This window comes from Dreissena polymorpha, chromosome 7 (genome assembly GCF_020536995.1).
Source record: "Dreissena polymorpha isolate Duluth1 chromosome 7, UMN_Dpol_1.0, whole genome shotgun sequence".
NCBI lineage: Eukaryota > Metazoa > Mollusca > Bivalvia > Myida > Dreissenidae > Dreissena > Dreissena polymorpha.
Window position 1 is genome coordinate 48,123,637 of NC_068361.1, and position 18,204 is coordinate 48,141,840.

Here is an 18,204-nt window from a genome sequence, read left to right on the forward strand (position 1 = left end):
TATTTTCCAATAACGACGTGAGCAGGGCATTTTATATTTATTTAGAAACATATTAAAGGTCACAAACAATACTAAAGGCAGACTATGCGAAACCTGTCAAGACAGTAAAACAAAACTGACAAAGAAAGTCAGAATGTCCGATGAGATGTCAAGCCCACAAAGGGACAGGAGGAGTTTCTATCACCTTTTCGTCATTGTATCAAAAATTATTGTTAATGCAAAATTAAATCAAATCAAAAAGATATGTTGAAAATAAATTTGTTAGATGTATATAATTAAACATCTTTATTACAGTGGGAAATGAAATACGTTGATAGTACCGGTAATCAAAGGTAAATAAGAAAGATTGGCCGAACTACCTTTTTGGAGATGTTAATGCAAACAAACAAGATTTTTGCCTTAAATAATTTTTCAAGCACTCACGCGGACACTCATCTTGACGTGTATTGGACAAAACCCTTTATATAAACTACAATGCGTCTAGGCAAAAGAGCGAAAATGATGCGATATAGACTTTGATTTTCTATCGGTGCTTATGAATAGAGCTAAACTCATTTGATAAATGATCGACGAAATATGACAGATGTCACATCAGCTGACGTAACTAACTTATTAAAATTCTCGTTTAACATGGTAGTAGGCTTGCTAAAGCGGCTGTTGGCCAAACCGCCGTAATTTATTAATCCTTGAAATTTGGTAAGGGACCACAATGCAATGTAAAATGCTTAATACAATACTTTGGGCTTTTCGTTTTGGAGAAGATTTTTATTTTTATACCCTCGCCCGGCCCCCCCCCCCCCCACAAGACGGATGGACGGACAGAGTGACGAACAACGGGCATGGTATCCTTAATCTCCTCATACGTTATATATGTTCAGGTGAGCTAACATATATAAAACAAGTATCAGTGTTATAATATTGACGAAGAATAAGATCAGAATGCAGAATCAACGGGGTTTCCCGGGTTTTACACACGGGCTGGACAGAATTTAAGCATACCGTGAAGAACTTTATTTTTGCAAATATCTCAAGTCATTGAAATAAATTTGCAAAAATCATTAGTGCATAAAAGACAGTTTTTTTTGTTGCAGTTTGTGCCGATATCTTAAGGAATAAGAATAAATCCTTGAATTCGTATGAAATCGTTGACAAATGTTCACGTTGCGTGAAGCATAACCGTGTACAATGAATGCAAAAGATTCCGAATTTTTTAACAAGAAAACAGGCTTATTAAATAAAGTAATTCCGATGTTTTTCACATTGCCATAAGCAGCATACAAATCTGTCTTTTATGCACTAGTGGAAATTCTTAAGAAAATAATTTTAAAAAGTTATTTGAAATAAAGCACCACTTACCGTAATGTAAACACCCATTAAAGTTAATAGGGAGAACCCGACAAAGTCACGTGATCCTGCACCCTGAAGATAGGCTAACTTCACACACGTAAAAGATACCGCCATGCAATTCTTTACGCAAACATGCCCTTATGCGGAAATAAAAGTGCACGGCACTAGAATGGAAAATTAGAAACCAGAATCCAATACACGCCAGACGAAAGACTTAATTAAGTTGCGACCGTCTTCATTTTGCTTGCGATTGTAATAATATTAGGGAAAAGACGCGGTGCACGGAATTATCGAGCGACATTACGTTACAAATTGGAAATCACCTCTGGCTCTATTTGCGTCCACAGCTAAGCGCTATTGACAAGTTTTCTCTCAAAGACGACAGTCACATTGCATTAGTAAGAGCATTGCCGACATTTTATGGAATCTTCCATGAATTCGTTGTTGTCAAATGAAGTAGACGTGGACGGAAAAGTGTTGCAGCCGAAGTTCTGTGTCGAGATTTGATCGAGCTTGTCATCGTTTTGGCGGGAAATAACTTTATGATATTTTGGCGGGAATTTGCACTGGGCAAGATATTTTTCGCTGGAAAACTCGAAACCAAAGCAAAATCATTCATGAAAGTGATGTATGTTTTTAAGTGCGTGTTTTCATGAATAGCAAACGAACCTAGATGGAATAATTATGTGAACTACATACAGACGAACGATTAATTTTTAGTCACGTTAAATTTTCGCGCGATCTACACTTTGCTTCTTGGTACGTGAATTGTGCTTTGAATATGTAAAGGTCTAGTAAGATGGGAAAACGAGCGAGCAAACTAAGTTCAACTGACGTGAAAGACTTAATGGGATGTACATATTGTAAGTACAGACTTTCGTATTTGTTTCACGGGTTTCTTAAAAAAACTGACTTCTTAAGTTGCCAGTTTTTGAAAAGACTCTTGGAATTGTTCTTTCTTATTATGCCAAGTTAGTTTAAAACTGTTTTAAATGCGTTTTCGTGTACATGTAAATACATGTATACATGTATGCATGTAACAAACATTAAGTTACAGTTACATTGACATAGTATGAATGCTGTTGAATTTTGCAAAAAAGGCAAAGGGGTTGGATAACATTAGTTTTAAACAACGTTCGATGACGACCTTTCCCATCATTTCCAGACTGGTTTGAGGGAAACAAAATAACTGCAGATATTTTTTCACAAACAAAAAATACTTAACTTGTAGCAAAAATAAGCATTATTGTGATTTATTATACATTATGGTAATATTGAATTAGTAGAATTTAAATTACACATATAAATCATAAGGAAAAAGAAAGATAGAAATATAAATAAACAAGAAATATCTTTAAAAAAGATATAGGGCGTTGATGTGAATGAATGAATGAGATCAAGGATAGCGAATGTCTTTTTCTGTGCAGTTCTTAGCTGCATCACACGCAGTACGGGATGTTACGCGGAGTTTTTGCTGCTTATTTTACATTATTACATATTGCTGGTCATAAACCTATAGATACAAAACAGAAAACCAAAAGAAGAATGGAAGTGAAATAAAAACATATGAGTCAACTGGCCACACGCCAAGTATCCGTATTTATAGGCGCGTTCTTCGAACAAACCTGTTTTAGTGGTTTGTTGGGCATTGCTATTTGATTCGATTATTAACAGTATCGAGAATCATCGCGCTCATGCTTAATGCATTAGTCAATATGGTGGAATAATTATTGTTATATTAATCAAAAATAATATTTATAATTGTATTGTTGAACACACATTAAGAATCTATTATTGACATACAATAATTATATTGCTGAATATCTTCATTTAACATATTTCTGGTCTAAAGAAAATTCCAGGTCACCTAGTTCACGGATAGCGTCTTTATTATATAACGATTATTTTACTAGCCGCGAACTCCGGTGATGACCTGTATACAAACTCTGACATTCACACACTGGCCGCGAAATGACCCGATACCTCGCAGGTTGAAATGCAATGCATTCAAGTGAGGCCTCGCATCCTGACTGCTCTTTATACTTTTACATGTTAACATGTTGACAGGAATATGGAAGTAAGTACTAAATATGAGAACATAGCCTTCAAGTATAAACGCTTTTGCCCTGGCAATCCTCTGAAAATAAAAGGTGCACGCACAAACTGTATTGATGTCCAGAATTGAGTGTAAAACTGTTATATCTATTAAGCCTTTTCATTAAAGATAAAATTGTTTCATGCAGTAAAACAGTGTTACAACGACGCGGATATGTTTCCAATGTTCTGGTGGTATACTCAAATCAGCCAATGGAATAAATGAAGTGTATTCATTCGTACCTAGCTGCGGGAATTTTTTTTTTGAAGTTTATTGGACACTTACAAAGGTCAGGTAAGGTGAAAAGCTGGCTTAATACAGATACGCCGAAAAAAGATAGATTTCTTCAATCCACCAAGTTGAACATTTTGCTAATGAAGCATATTGCAGCAAAAAATGATGTTTTTCAGCAAATGAATAACAACTATACACACTTTTTATCAATTAACAAGTCGGCTTAATAATCAATACGAAAATCGGTTCTAGGGTTTTATGTAACATTGAACCAGAAATATTGCAAATTTTGATTATTAATAAATCCTGGAATACTAAATTTGCTGCTGTTGGATATTAAAGTAAGACAATAATAGAATAATAATGAATATACTGCTGTTTCAAAAAGAACATGCTTATGATTGCTTCAGACCAGGGCATGGAAGATTATGTGAGTCGTGTTATGAGAAAACTGGGCATATTCATGTGCATAAAGTGTCGTTCCAGATTAGCCTGTGCCGTCTGCACAGGCTAATCAGGGACGACACTTTCCGCCTAAGTTGGATTTTTGCTAAGAAGAGACTTCAATTAAACGAAAAATGTCATAAAAGTGTAAAGTGTCGTCCCTGATTAGCCTGTTTGGACTGCACAGGCTAATCTGGGATGACACTTTACGCACATGCATTATGCCCAGTTTTCTCAGAACACGACTCGTGCTTCAAACCAGGAAACGTCTGATTATGTACAAGCTGTTCTCTGTAAAACTGTGGTTAAATAGGCAGTTTCCAGTCCACAGGCCAGGTTGTTATCGAGTAGATGGAGAATCTATTTTATATAATCAGCTACAATATGCTTACATTAAGCAGTAAACACGCATTATTTATTATAAGTATGTAGTATGTAATTGGCTTATATTTAATGTACTCAGTATTTACTCTAGTAGCAACCAGTGTTTGTTTATTAACCTTCTATTAATATAGTATTTATTACATGTATGGGATATGGTTTAGATGTATATTAACATACAATGTACATACATTTAATCAATACTTAAAACATCCAGTGAACATCTTTGTTAACTATGCTAATTCAAAGTTTTTTTAGATTTTTGTGTTGCCCGACTAGTTGACACTTAGGTGTCTATTTGGTTAGTGTCTGTGTCAGCGTCTCTGTTTGCTTATTTTTTAACGATAACTCTACGATTTTTAAAGATATTTCTATGAAACTTCAATCAGTGAGTGGAGCTCAGTACACAAAATTGTTTCCTTCAACTATTTAATTTCTTTCCCCTTGTTTAGTTCCTAACTTAATTTTTGTCTGCAAAAGTAATGAAAGCTATAAATTAGAAACTTGATAAGTAGATCTCGCTCTTACTAAGGAGAGGTCGAGTGCACAAGAAATGTTACTCTGCAATTTATACTCTTTGAGTTATTGCCCTTTGTTTAGTTCCATACTTTTTTATTGGGAAGATAGCTTTAAAAGTATGAAAGCAATGAGCTTTAATCTTCATGAGTAGATCTAGATCTTAATGTGGAGAAGTCATACGCACAAGAAATGTTACTCTGCACTTTATACTTAAAGAGTTATTGCCCTTAGGGTAGTTTTGTGCTTACTTTTTGTGTGGAAGATAACTCAAAGACTTTGAAAGCTATTTATTTGAAACTTAAAAGTATATATAGGTTTTGTTGAGGTAAATTTCAATGCACAAAAAATACTCAGCACCTAATACCTTACAGAGTTTTGGCCCTTTGTATTTTTTCATGCTTGCATATTTTGCAATATACATGTATACTTGGCAACCCAGAGTACATTTGTGTGTTTGTCTTGTTTCATAAACACCACATTCATATGCATTGTAAAGTTTTACCAACATTGCTCTGGCAAACCAAGCATAACTACACTAGAAACTTATTTACACACAAAAAACCATGCCAATTTTATTAATTTATACATGTAGTTGCAAATTGTTTTTGAAAATACCGGTAATATGCTATATTACTTTAAACTAAATAGTGTTGTTTTTATATTTCAGTTAACAAAAAGGAACTTCAGACTTGGTAAGAATAGTTGCTGACTGGTAATTATGTTTTCTTTTACTTCAAACTTCCAATCTCAATAAAAAAGGCTGTCCAGTTAACGCAGTGGTCGCTTAACACAGGCTTCTTACCTATGAGACCTGGGTTCAATACCTACTCCAGTAGGTCGGTGTTCACCATAACAGACAGGTGATTTTTTCTTGTTTCTTCTATTATCAATGTTATAGTGTGAAATATTTTTTCATCAAAATGCCCATAGCGATTATGGTATGAATATCTTACTGCCAACACCATGTTTTGCATGCCTTTTCCTAGCCATTTTGGGAAAAATGCATTATCGGCTTTGGGATTTTTTCATGTTTGTCCGTATGTCCGTCAGGAATTCCATTTCCGGAGTTTTTTCCTTTCGTATATTGACATTAATTTTTAGTTTGTGAGTCAACCTACACGGTTTACAGATCAAGTTTGAGTTTCTTTCTGGTCCATTGATTTTTGCCAAAGTTTCGGGCCTCGGACAATGCTTTTCTGGAAATTTTTCTGAAACGATTTCACACACTTGCCAAATTTTTTGGTGTATGCAGTCTACCTGCATGACTATCAGATTAAGGCTGACTATTGTTCTGGTCCATTGATGTTTGACAAAGTGAAGAGCCTTGGAATTTTCACTAAAATAACAATTTTACAGACTTTTTTTCTAAACACTTCCATATTGACCTGATTTTAGAATTATGGATCATTATATAATTTTGTTCCGTGTTACCAATTTTGACAAAATCACAGACAGTTGTTTACCCTGGACTCGCCCTGAATTCTGGGATATTTCTGCTGTTCAGTAGGGGGCATTGTGTTTCAAAAACACAGCTCTTGTTTTATTTTTTTTAAAAAGGGATATTTTTTCCGTATTATTTTTTTTTCCTTTTTGCTTTGGGAATGTGTCCGTATAGCAGACCCATAGATACGCCGAGGTGTCCGTGTAGGAGACCCATAGATACGCCAGGAAAAGTCAGGAATAATAATCAAGTGGATGCTTACTTGCCATCAATTAACATGTAAGACCATGTCTCTAGTTACTATTGTTAACCATGTAAATAAATAATGTGAAAGTTGCTGCATTTATATCCCTTGAGAAGATGGTTCCTAGACAGATCCTTGTAAAACTGAGACTTTGTTATTTGAGTAGAATAAATTTGTTTATTTAATGACAAATTCAAGGACTTTATTTGAGAGTTTTTGTTACAGACTTCCTGCTATTGTTTTTTTCGGCGTAGCTGTTTTTCACTTTTGATGACATTTACATAATGCAAGCAGACCAAAATGAATACACTCCATTAATTTCATTGGCTGATTTAAACACAATCCCCCGGAACATTAGCAACATCACCACGACTCTGTGGTATAGGATGTAACACTGCTCAGTGTACGGAAAGGTGGACTATTTTCTGCATATTCATACAAAACATATATACACATTTTTGCCTAGTAACAATTACGCAATACCGGTAAATTCCATCCCCGATTTCCCAAGACTTTCAGGGCCAGTGTTGGGTCAGTTAATAGTCATGGGAAGTTGGTATTAACTATTGATAAACTTCTCATGTTGAAAACACAGTATTGCTTTCAAGATATCAAATTATATCACTAATTTTAAGGGAAGAAATGAATGAAAACCTATTGGTAAATGCCATTTGTCTTGTGCTGTGAGACAAAACCAACAAAATAGTATAGTGTCCGTGATAGAAGGGAAATCATTTAATTTATATATCTAGTAGCCACACATGTGTGATGTACCGGGTATGCAGTAAATCTGTCTTAACAACTTTCCTGCAAACCATAATAGGCTGCCAACATTTGCCAGTTTGCGATAAATTACACAGTGTTACTTTTAATCCGCAAGTATCATGGCTTGATGTTCCATTTACAAGAGATTTTTAAATCATCATGCGAAAATGGGTCTTATGCAATATTTTGCCAGCGTAGCTCCAGCCTAGCCTGCACATTTGCGCAGTCTGGTCTGGATATGCATACTTAGAATGACACTCTGAAGATACCAGGAAACCTTGCATGCTTTTTATAGAGGAAAGGAAAGCGTAGCCCATGAGCTATGCTTGCTGCGTATGTCATAACCCATTTATGCCTAGTGGACTCTCCTATTCTTCTAAATTGGATCAATTTATTACCAAAATTAGGGGTGTCTAGTATATTTATTTCTATGTTAAGAATATTTCTTACAGAAATTCCTTTAAGCAAACAGCGCAGACCCTGATGAGACGCCGAATCATGTTCTTTGTAGGATACTCATGAAACCTTGGTCATATGAAGTTTTCACGAATAACATTTTGAAGAATTGTTCATAATTCTTGTTAAAGCAACTGGACCAAACAACAATTCAGTTGACCACCATTTTGGTCTTTTCATTATTTGTGTGTGTGTATTTTAACTTGTTACAACAAAGCAACCCGGAAAACATACATTCTATGTATGGTCCGAATACTTATGTGTTCTGGTCCAACTAGGCTTGATCTAACTCGACCCAGTATGCAAAGATGAGAAATGAAATTGGTGTGTTTTTCATGGCTGAACAGGAACTATACTCTTTACATTAAGTATGTTGATTCCAAGTTATCTTAAGTTTGTTGGATAAAAGTCTGTGTCTTTTTACAAGTCTGATGAAGGGTAAAGTGCTGCAAATTAGTTCAATAAAAAGCATGTTTCTTATATATAAAGTTATGTGTGTGAATGACATGGAGATGAGTATTTATTTTAACATTCTGATACTTTTTACTTTTCTATCAATTTATGATTTGATGTGTGTAATGTAACTTTAATATGCATTTGTTAATATTTGCATGTGTTTATATGTTATGCTAGCTTTTGCGTATTTTAATGTGCAGACACTTGCTCTAGCGCTGTGCATGTCAGACAGTGTCACAAACATCTGTAGGATTGTCACATGCTCTCGGCATCAACGAGAGCTCTGTTGACTTACAAATATAAAGATGTCACTGTATTATGTGTCACACAGACTGTTTGGAAGATCTTTGCATAAAAGCCTTTACATTGGAATCTGAGATAGACATTTGTAATGGAGTCTTGCTTTGGGAATATGGGGCTTAATGCATGTGTGTAAAGTGCTTGATTAGCCTGTGCAGTCCACAATGTATGTGTGTAATGTGCTTGATTAGCCTGTGCAGTCCACAATGTATGTGTGTAAAGTACTAGATTAGCCTGTGCAGTCCACAATTTATGTGTGTAATGTGCTTGATTAGCCTGTGCAGTCCACAATGTATGTGTGTAATGTGCTTGATTAGCCTGTGCAGTCCACAATGTATGTGGGTAAAGTACTATATTAGCCTGTGCAGTCCACAATGTATGTGTGTAAAGTACTATATTAGCCTGTGCAGTCCACAATGTATGTGTGTAAAGTACTATATTAGCCTGTGCAGTCCACAATGTATGTGTGTAAAGTACTATATTAGCCTGTGCAGTCCACAATGTATGTGTGTAAAGTACTAGATTAGCCTGTGCAGTCCACAATGTATGTGTGTAAAGTACTAGATTAGCATGTGCAGTCCACAATGTATGTGTGTAAAGTGCTTGATTAGCCTGTGCAGTCCACAATGTATGTGTGTAAAGTGCTTGATTAGCCTGTGCAGTCCACAATGTATGTGTGTAAAGTGCTTGATTAGCCTGTGCAGTCCACAATGTATGTGTGTAAAGTACTAGATTAGCCTGTGCAGTCCACTATGTATGTGTGTAAAGTGCTTGATTAGCCTGTGCAGTCCACAATGTATGTGTGTAAAGTACTATATTAGCCTGTGCAGTCCACAATGTATGTGTGTAAAGTACTATATTAGCCTGTGCAGTCCACAATGTATGTGTGTAAAGTACTATATTAGCCTGTGCAGTCCACAATGTATGTGTGTAAAGTACTATATTAGCCTGTGCAGTCCACAATGTATGTGGGTAAAGTACTAGATTAGCCTGTGCAGTCCACAATGTATGTGTGTAAAGTACTAGATTAGCCTGTGCAGTCCACAATGTATGTGTGTAAAGTACTAGATTAGCATGTGCAGTCCACAATGTATGTGTGTAAAGTGCTTGATTAGCCTGTGCAGTCCACAATGTATGTGTGTAATGTGCTAGATTAGCCTGTGCAGTCCACAATGTATGTGTGTAATGTGCTAGATTAGCCTGTGCAGTCCACAATGTATGTGTGTAATGTGCTAGATTAGCCTGTGCAGTCCACAATGTATGTGTGTAATGTGCTAGATTAGCCTGTGCAGTCCACAATGTATGTGTGTAAAGTACTAGATTAGCCTGTGCAGTCCACAATGTATGTGTGTAAAGTACTAGATTAGCCTGTGCAGTCCACAATGTATGTGTGTAAAGTGCTTGATTAGCCTGTGCAGTCCACAATGTATGTGTGTAAAGTGCTTGATTAGCCTGTGCAGTCCACAATGTATGTGTGTAAAGTGCTTGATTAGCCTGTGCAGTCCACAATGTATGTGTGTAAAGTACTAGATTAGCCTGTGCAGTCCACAATGCATGTGTGTAAAGTGCTTGATTAGCCTGTGCAGTCCACAATGTATGTGTGTAAAGTACTTGATTAGCCTGTGCAGTCCACAATGTATGTGTGTAAAGTGCTTGATTAGCCTGTGCAGTCCACAATGTATGTGTGTAATGTGCTTGATTAGCCTGTGCAGTCCACAATGTATGTGGGTAAAGTACTAGATTAGCATGTGCAGTCCACAAATGTATGTGTGTAAAGTACTATATTAGCCTGTGCAGTCCACAATGTATGTGTGTAAAGTGCTTGATTAGCCTGTGCAGTCCACAATGTATGTGTGTAAAGTACTAGATTAGCATGTGCAGTCCACAATGTATGTGTGTAAAGTACTATATTAGCCTGTGCAGTCCACAATGTATGTGTGTAAAGTGCTTGATTAGCCTGTGCAGTCCACAATGTATGTGTGTAAAGTACTAGATTAGCATGTGCAGTCCACAATGTATGTGTGTAAAGTGCTTGATTAGCCTGTGCAGTCCACAATGTATGTGTGTAAAGTGCTTGATTAGCCTGTGCAGTCCACAATGTATGTGTGTAAAGTACTAGATTAGCCTGTGCAGTCCACAATGTATGTGTGTAATGTGCTTGATTAGCCTGTGCAGTCCACAATGTATGTGTGTAATGTGCTTAATTAGCCTGTGCAGTCCACAATGTATGTGTGTAAAGTGCTTAATTAGCCTGTGCAGTCCACAATGTATGTGTGTAAAGTGCTTGATTAGCCTGTGCAGTCCACAATGTATGTGTGTAATGTGCTAGATTAGCCTGTGCAGTCCACAATGTATGTGTGTAATGTGCTAGATTAGCCTGTGCATTCCACAATGTATGTGTGTAAAGTACTAGATTAGCCTGTGCAGTCCACAATGTATGTGTGTAATGTGCTTGATTAGCCTGTGCATTCCACAATGCATGTGTGTAAAGTACTAGATTAGCCTGTGCAGTCCACAATGTATGTGTGTAATGTGCTTGATTAGCATGTGCAGTCCACAATGTATGTGTGTAAAGTGCTTGATTAGCCTGTGCAGTCCACAATGTATGTGTGTAATGTGCTTGATTAGCCTGTGCATTCCACAATGTATGTGTGTAAAGTACTAGATTAGCCTGTGCAGTCCACAATGTATGTGTGTAATGTGCTTGATTAGCATGTGCAGTCCACAATGTATGTGTGTAAAGTGCTAGATTAGCCTGTACAGTCCACAATGTATGTGTGTAAAGTGCTATATTAGCCTGTGCAGTCCACAATGTATGTGTGTAAAGTACTAGATTAGCATGTGCAGTCCACAATGTATGTGTGTAAAGTGCTAGATTAGCCTGTGCAGTCCACAATGTATGTGTGTAAAGTGCTTGATTAGCCTGTGCAGTCCACAATGTATGTGTGTAATGTGCTTAATTAGCCTGTGCAGTCCACAATGTATGTGGGTAAAGTACTAGATTAGCCTGTGCAGTCCACAATGTATGTGTGTAATGTGCTTGATTAGCCTGTGCATTCCACAATGTATGTGTGTAAAGTGCTTGATTAGCCTGTGCAGTCCACAATGTATGTGTGTAATGTGCTTAATTAGCCTGTGCAGTCCACAATGTATGTGTGTAATGTGCTTGATTAGCCTGTGCAGTCCACAATGTATGTGTGTAATGTGCTTGATTAGCCTGTGCAGTCCACAATGTATGTGGGTAAAGTACTATATTAGCCTGTGCAGTCCACAATGTATGTGTGTAATGTGCTTAATTAGCCTGTGCAGTCCACAATGTATGTGTGTAAAGTACTAGATTAGCCTGTGCAGTCCACAATGTATGTGTGTAAAGTGCTTGATTAGCCTGTGCAGTCCACAATGTATGTGTGTAAAGTACTAGATTAGCCTGTGCAGTCCACAATGTATGTGGGTAAAGTACTATATTAGCCTGTGCAGTCCACAATGTATGTGTGTAATGTGCTTAATTAGCCTGTGCAGTCCACAATGTATGTGTGTAATGTGCTTGATTAGCCTGTGCATTCCACAATGTATGTGTGTAAAGTGCTTGATTAGCCTGTGCAGTCCACAATGTATGTGTGTAAAGTGCTTGATTAGCCTGTGCAGTCCACAATGTATGTGTGTAAAGTACTAGATTAGCCTGTGCAGTCCACAATGTATGTGGGTAAAGTACTATATTAGCCTGTGCAGTCCACAATGTATGTGTGTAATGTGCTTGATTAGCCTGTGCAGTCCACAATGTATGTGTGTAAAGTGCTAGATTAGCCTGTGCAGTCCACAATGTATGTGTGTAATGTGCTTGATTAGCCTGTGCAGTCCACAATGTATGTGTGTAATGTGCTTGATTAGCCTGTGCATTCCACCAAGACAGGATTTTCCTTTAGAAGAGACTTCGTTTTCACACAAAAATTCCATAAAAGCAGAAAGTGTTGTCATGCATGAGATCCATTTTTCCCAGACACAATTTATAACGTGTCCCATAGCTTGGATTTCCATTATCGCTATAAAATGTAAAAGGCCCCAGACAGTTTATGTGGTAGAGGACATTAATGCAGCATGCATGAAATGAGCACATTGATTTTAGTATGAAGAAAGGCAGTAGCTTGTTTATTATCTGCTACAGTTGTTATGGGTCCCGCTGTAAAATTAGGTGGAAAACTGATACACATTAATACGCCTCTAATGTGGACTAAAATAAAAGATAAAGTAAGCCTTGAAGAGAGTTCCAAATAGATATATAGATGGAAAGTATTTGAGATTGTTCTTTTGCTGTCAACAACAGATTGAATTTGCTACTGCCGTACACCAAGTATAGTAATTGTTATGGTACAGCTAGTTCAGAAATATAACATGTGGATGCTTGTTTTATTTTAATTCTTTTAATATTCTCACTCTGCTTTGGCAATGCAAAATTATGAAATGAAAAAAATTGCTTCAATTCATACATTTTATCACTCAAGTGTTTTCGTAAAAGTGAATAAAAGTTGCTTTTGTTTGTTTTAGGTACAAAGATTTCCTGAAAGAATGCCCCACTGGCGAACTGAAACAGGAGGTAGGAACACTTACACATGAGCCTTACTCCAGGAAAATGGGGCTTAATGCATGCGCATAAAGTGTCATCCCAGATCAGGCTGTGCAGTCTGCACAGGCTAAACAGGGACGACAGTTTTGGTTGTAATTGTATTTTTCATTAAAGAAAGTCACTTTGTTTGCCCCAAAATCCAGCGCAGGCTGAAAGTGTTGCCCCTGATTAGCCTGCGCATAGTACCCACTTTTCTCTGAACAAGGCTTCAGTATTGTAACTAGCTATATAAAACTAGAAGGTAAGGAAATATTTTCCTCTATATCTTAAAGTTATCTAATACCAGTACTTAAGAAAAACCGTTACTTTTATGTTCAGTCTGCCTATTTCTAGAATATCCCGAGAATATCTCATGGGGAAATATGTTTCAATAATCGGATTCATTTAAATTACATGCAATATGTACAAAATGTTTTCTTGAAATGGGGCGAAAGTGCAAATGAATTCCTTTTAATGATGCAAACGCATTTGTCTTGATTTAATTATTTTTCTACCTTGATGAGATTATTAAATCCTAGATCGATATAATACCAGGGATATTAGTATGTTGGGCTGTAAAACACTAAAACAGTCAGCTTTTTTTTAGAAGACATGTAACAGTAATACATGTATGTGGATCGGTAGCGATTAGCTACTGGGGTCATACACTGTGACATGAGAGCTTGACAAAATCAATTGATCTTAATTCATTTTGCTTCTAAGATGTCAACAACAGCACTTGGCTGAGTGTTGTTATTAGCAGATGACAAGGGGATTAGTGTTGTTAGTTTGGGCCAGACAGAGCTCGAATTGCAATTTTGATAGTACACAAGCATCAAATTCAACAAATGTTGGGACAACATGTCTTCTGTTGTGACAGCTGGGCAACCATTCCTTACGCAAGACTGCCCCACTGAAATCAGGAAAAAGTTTACAGGTCAAATTTGTGTTCACTTGTCATGTCACTCAAATACTTTTTCTGATACCTAAGTGCCAAAACCAGTCTGTGTTGTATTTTGACAGAGTTATCTGACCTTTTCAAATACATAATCGGGTTAAAATCCATATTCTAATTTAGTTTAAATACAAAAACAACAACCAATAAGCTGCTTATAAGGAGCTTAGAAAACAACTTTGTGTTGTACCAAATTAGTTCAGTTGTTATAGTGCAGGACTACAAATCAGAGGATTGTGGGTGCGATCTCCGGCCGGGAAACATAGCTAGAGTCCGTGCTCACACTGGCCTTCAGAAAATAAAAGCCATAATTTTTTTCCTGAAAAAATAATAGCCAAAACAGACGCGGACTTTTCCGCAAAACGGTACTGAAGGCAAAAAGAAAGAAAAAACAATGAATCCCATTTTATCTATGTTTTATTAAATGTATATTTATTGGATTTAAGTTATCATAAATATATATATATATACTTAAAAACAAGCATAATATCAGTGTGTCATTTTCTTATAAAATATTATCATGGCTTTACAATAAAGAATACAATCAATGTTGTGGGTGTGACTTAACAAACCAGATATCAGCTACAGTTACATACACATAAGAATAAAGGGCAGAGGCCCCAACCCACCCAGAGCCCTTACTAATTATACTTTTTTTTAATAGTTTTTCCAATTGCAATTTCTGATGAATACAATTCGAAATATTATAAAGCACCCCTTCCGTATCACCGCATGTGTATTCGTCATTCTATTTTTGCTATAATGATCTTCGAAAATAAATCATAATCGACGAAAAAAGTAGAGTGGAGTTTGGTCTTCAGAGCCTTGCTCATTGTGAAATGTTTGAATCTCCCCCTACAACTGATCTTATTAAAGCAGTTATGAGTCACTGGCTTAGATACATGCACTAAGTACTGGTAAAGAAGCTGACCCAGGAAAGCGTAAGTTGGTAAATTGACTGCCATGATATGTCTTTCAGCACTGTTGAAAAATGCCAAATATCCAGCTAACCAACCAACAAGCATAGCTCATTTTCATTTTTTTCCCATTCAGAAGTCTTTAGTTGTAATATCTCACAACTATATTCTTCATTATTTTTATGCTTGGAATGCACTGTAAAATAATTTATGGTCGTCTGCATAAAATTTCGTCTAAAAAACTTTCGTGGGATTTTTAATTTTGGAATTTTAAGAATTTGCATGATAAGTTTTTTATGTATTTGTGTTTAAGTTGTGGATCTGTCATTCCATAAAATCAACAATTGATTACAAACAAATACTAATGATTTAACAGTATTATTCTTGTTTTGTTGCTTTTGTTATGAGAAATAAAATTACCTATATGATGAGGTAAGATACCAAATTTACAAATGGAGTTGTTTGCATGGTTTTGTGACCTCGTCACTTATTCTGATAGTCGTAACACCTTCATAAGTGGATTATTATACAGTTCCTTTGACCAGCTTGCTAATAAGCCTTTAACGACTTAAAGAGCTATTGTTTGGAGTCGAAATTTTGATAATTATAGGATTAACATTAGATTCACCTTTCAAAATAGCTTTAAATGGTAGGTTTAGCACCTCGTGTTGTCAAAATATTAAAGATATCCTTATTCATCTTAACCATTGAACATGATAGCAAATTTAATCCTGCGTTTTCGCAGCCAATATGATGGAGCATATTGTTGAAACATTGTCAATTTACCTGTCGGCACTATGGACGTCAAGCCATTTATGGACCAATAATGTATTTCTAATTGCATTAAGCTAAAACTTAAAAAAAATCTGCAAAGCTCTAGACTCTTATTCTACTTATTTATATAATTTGATGGTATTACCCAACAATAGCTTACAACCATGATTGATGCTATTGATAATTCTGTATATAATTTAGGAATCGAACATTCAACTTTTTTGCTACTTTTTTATGCTCCCCCTAAATGTGTTTGGGGGGAGCATATAGTCGCCTCTTTGTCTGTCCGTGCGTGTGTCCGTGTGTCCGTCCGTGCACAATTTTTGTCCGGGCTATTTCTCAGCATTTAATGACTGGAATTCAATTAAACTTTAAGCTTCACTACCAAGAGGAGATGTGCATATTATCAGCCGGTTCTGGACGGATGATTTTTCACAGAGTTATGGCTCTTTGAAATTTTCCATTAACTGTACATATAGTGCAATTCTTGTCCCCCGAACTAACTAGACGTTTCCTTTAATCTGAATATATAATGCAATATTGTGACAAAAACAAACTTTGGGGAGCATATGCCGTCTCCAACGGTTTCTTGTTTTCTTTTTTGCCCTCCTGTCAACATTTTCTCACCAGAATTTGTCAAAAAAAAGAGAATGAAAAAATATCGCCTTGCATTAATTTGCCATCACCATGTGAATATTGCAAAGCTCAAATGTCAAGGTCACATACAATAGGAATGTAACTTCAGGCAAACCTGTAATGGTAGCCCAAAGGTCAAGGTCACAAGTACAGGTTGAATTTAAAAACAGCTCCTAATGCGCCTGTTAAGTGGTAAAAGATCTTAAATCAATCATAATACCTATCTTCAATAACACTTTTAGTCGTTCTTCAAACAAATCTCTTTCAAGGTATAGATAAGAACAAAAATAGCTTAAAATTAGAAGTTGCAGCATTAGTTTGTGCGTTAACGTTATAATGCCCATGTTAACATATATTTTGTACATCAATACTGTGACATAGCAAAATCTCACTTACGTTGTACAATCAATAAGCAACTGTAATAATTACTTGGACACATTAACTGAGAACTGTTGGGAAATCAATGGCTCTGCAGCATCTGATTGTTTAAAACCATAGACTGTTGTCACCCAGTGTTTGAAATGGAAAGCACTGATATAGCCTTTCATTTCGATGTTAAAGGGACCTTTTTTTGTTTTGGTAAATTGACAAAATTAAAAAAAGTTGTTTCAGATTCACAAATTTTCAATTGTGAAATTATATTTGTGAAGAAACAGTAATACTGAACAATTACCATGCTTAAATACCCATTATATGCATCATTTGACGATTTAAAAACCTGAAAATTATAAAGCGTTGCAATGCGAAACGCTTGAATAATTTGGTGAGTTCTGTTGTGGTCCTTATATTTTGTGAAACTACGAGGATTGCTTAAATATTAAGTATAAAATACACCTTTCATTGTATGCGCACAGATGGCCAATTGGTCTATTAGTGGTAAACTTTTACTCCAGGACTCAGTGGTTCGAGCCCTGTTGAGGGTTACTTTTTTATCTCACCTGAGCACAACGTGCTAATGGTGAGCTTTTGTGATCGCCTTTTGTCCGTCGTCCATTGTCCGTTGTGCGTTGTCTGTTGTGTGACGTCAACATTTGCCATGTTTACTCTCCAGAGGCCACATTTATTGTCCAATCTTCATGAAATTTGGTCAGAAGATTGGTTTCATTGATATCTTGGATGAGTTCGAAAATGGTTACGTTTGCTTGAAAAACATGGCTGCCAAGGGGCGGGGCATTTTTCCTTATATGGCTATATATGGCTATAGTAAAATCTTGTTAACACTCTAGAGGCCACATTTTTTTTCTGATCTTCATGAAACTTGGTAAGAAGATTCATCCCAATATTATCTTGGACGAGTTTGAAAAATGCCAGTTGGTTGAAAAACATTGCCGCCAGGGGGCGGGGCATTTTTCCTTATATGGCTATAGTAAAACCTTGTTAACACTCTAGAGGCCACATTTATTTTCCGATCTTCATGAAACTTGCTAAGAAGATTTGTCCCACTGATATCTTTGATGAGTTCAAAAAAGGTAACCTTTGCTTGAAAAACATGGCTGCCAAGGGGCGGGGCATTTTTCCTTATATGGCTTCATATGGCTATAGCAAAAATCGTGTTAACACTCTAGAGGCCACATTTATTGTCCAATCTTAATGAAACTTGGTCAGAAGATTAATCCCAATAATATCTTGGACGAGTTTGA

General features: G+C 36.3%; 1 protein-coding gene across 3 annotated transcripts in view; it reads left to right on the forward strand.

Annotated features, from left to right (window-relative positions):
• Positions 1 to 2,082: 2,082 nt before the first annotated feature.
• The window catches only part of LOC127838432 (uncharacterized), a 50,784-nt gene continuing 34,662 nt past the window's right edge, over positions 2,083 to 18,204 (forward strand). Inside the window, exons 1-3 of one of the 3 annotated variants that reach the window (XM_052366210.1) lie at positions 2,083 to 2,210; positions 5,688 to 5,712; positions 13,225 to 13,273. In XM_052366210.1, the coding sequence (XP_052222170.1) occupies positions 2,147 to 2,210; positions 5,688 to 5,712; positions 13,225 to 13,273 (138 nt within the window). In that variant the 5' untranslated portion in view covers positions 2,083 to 2,146. Of the gene's footprint in view, positions 2,211 to 5,687; positions 5,713 to 8,210; positions 8,295 to 13,224; positions 13,274 to 18,204 lie in introns of those variants that run through there. The other 2 variants (XM_052366208.1, XM_052366211.1) reach the window with 2 other exon arrangements.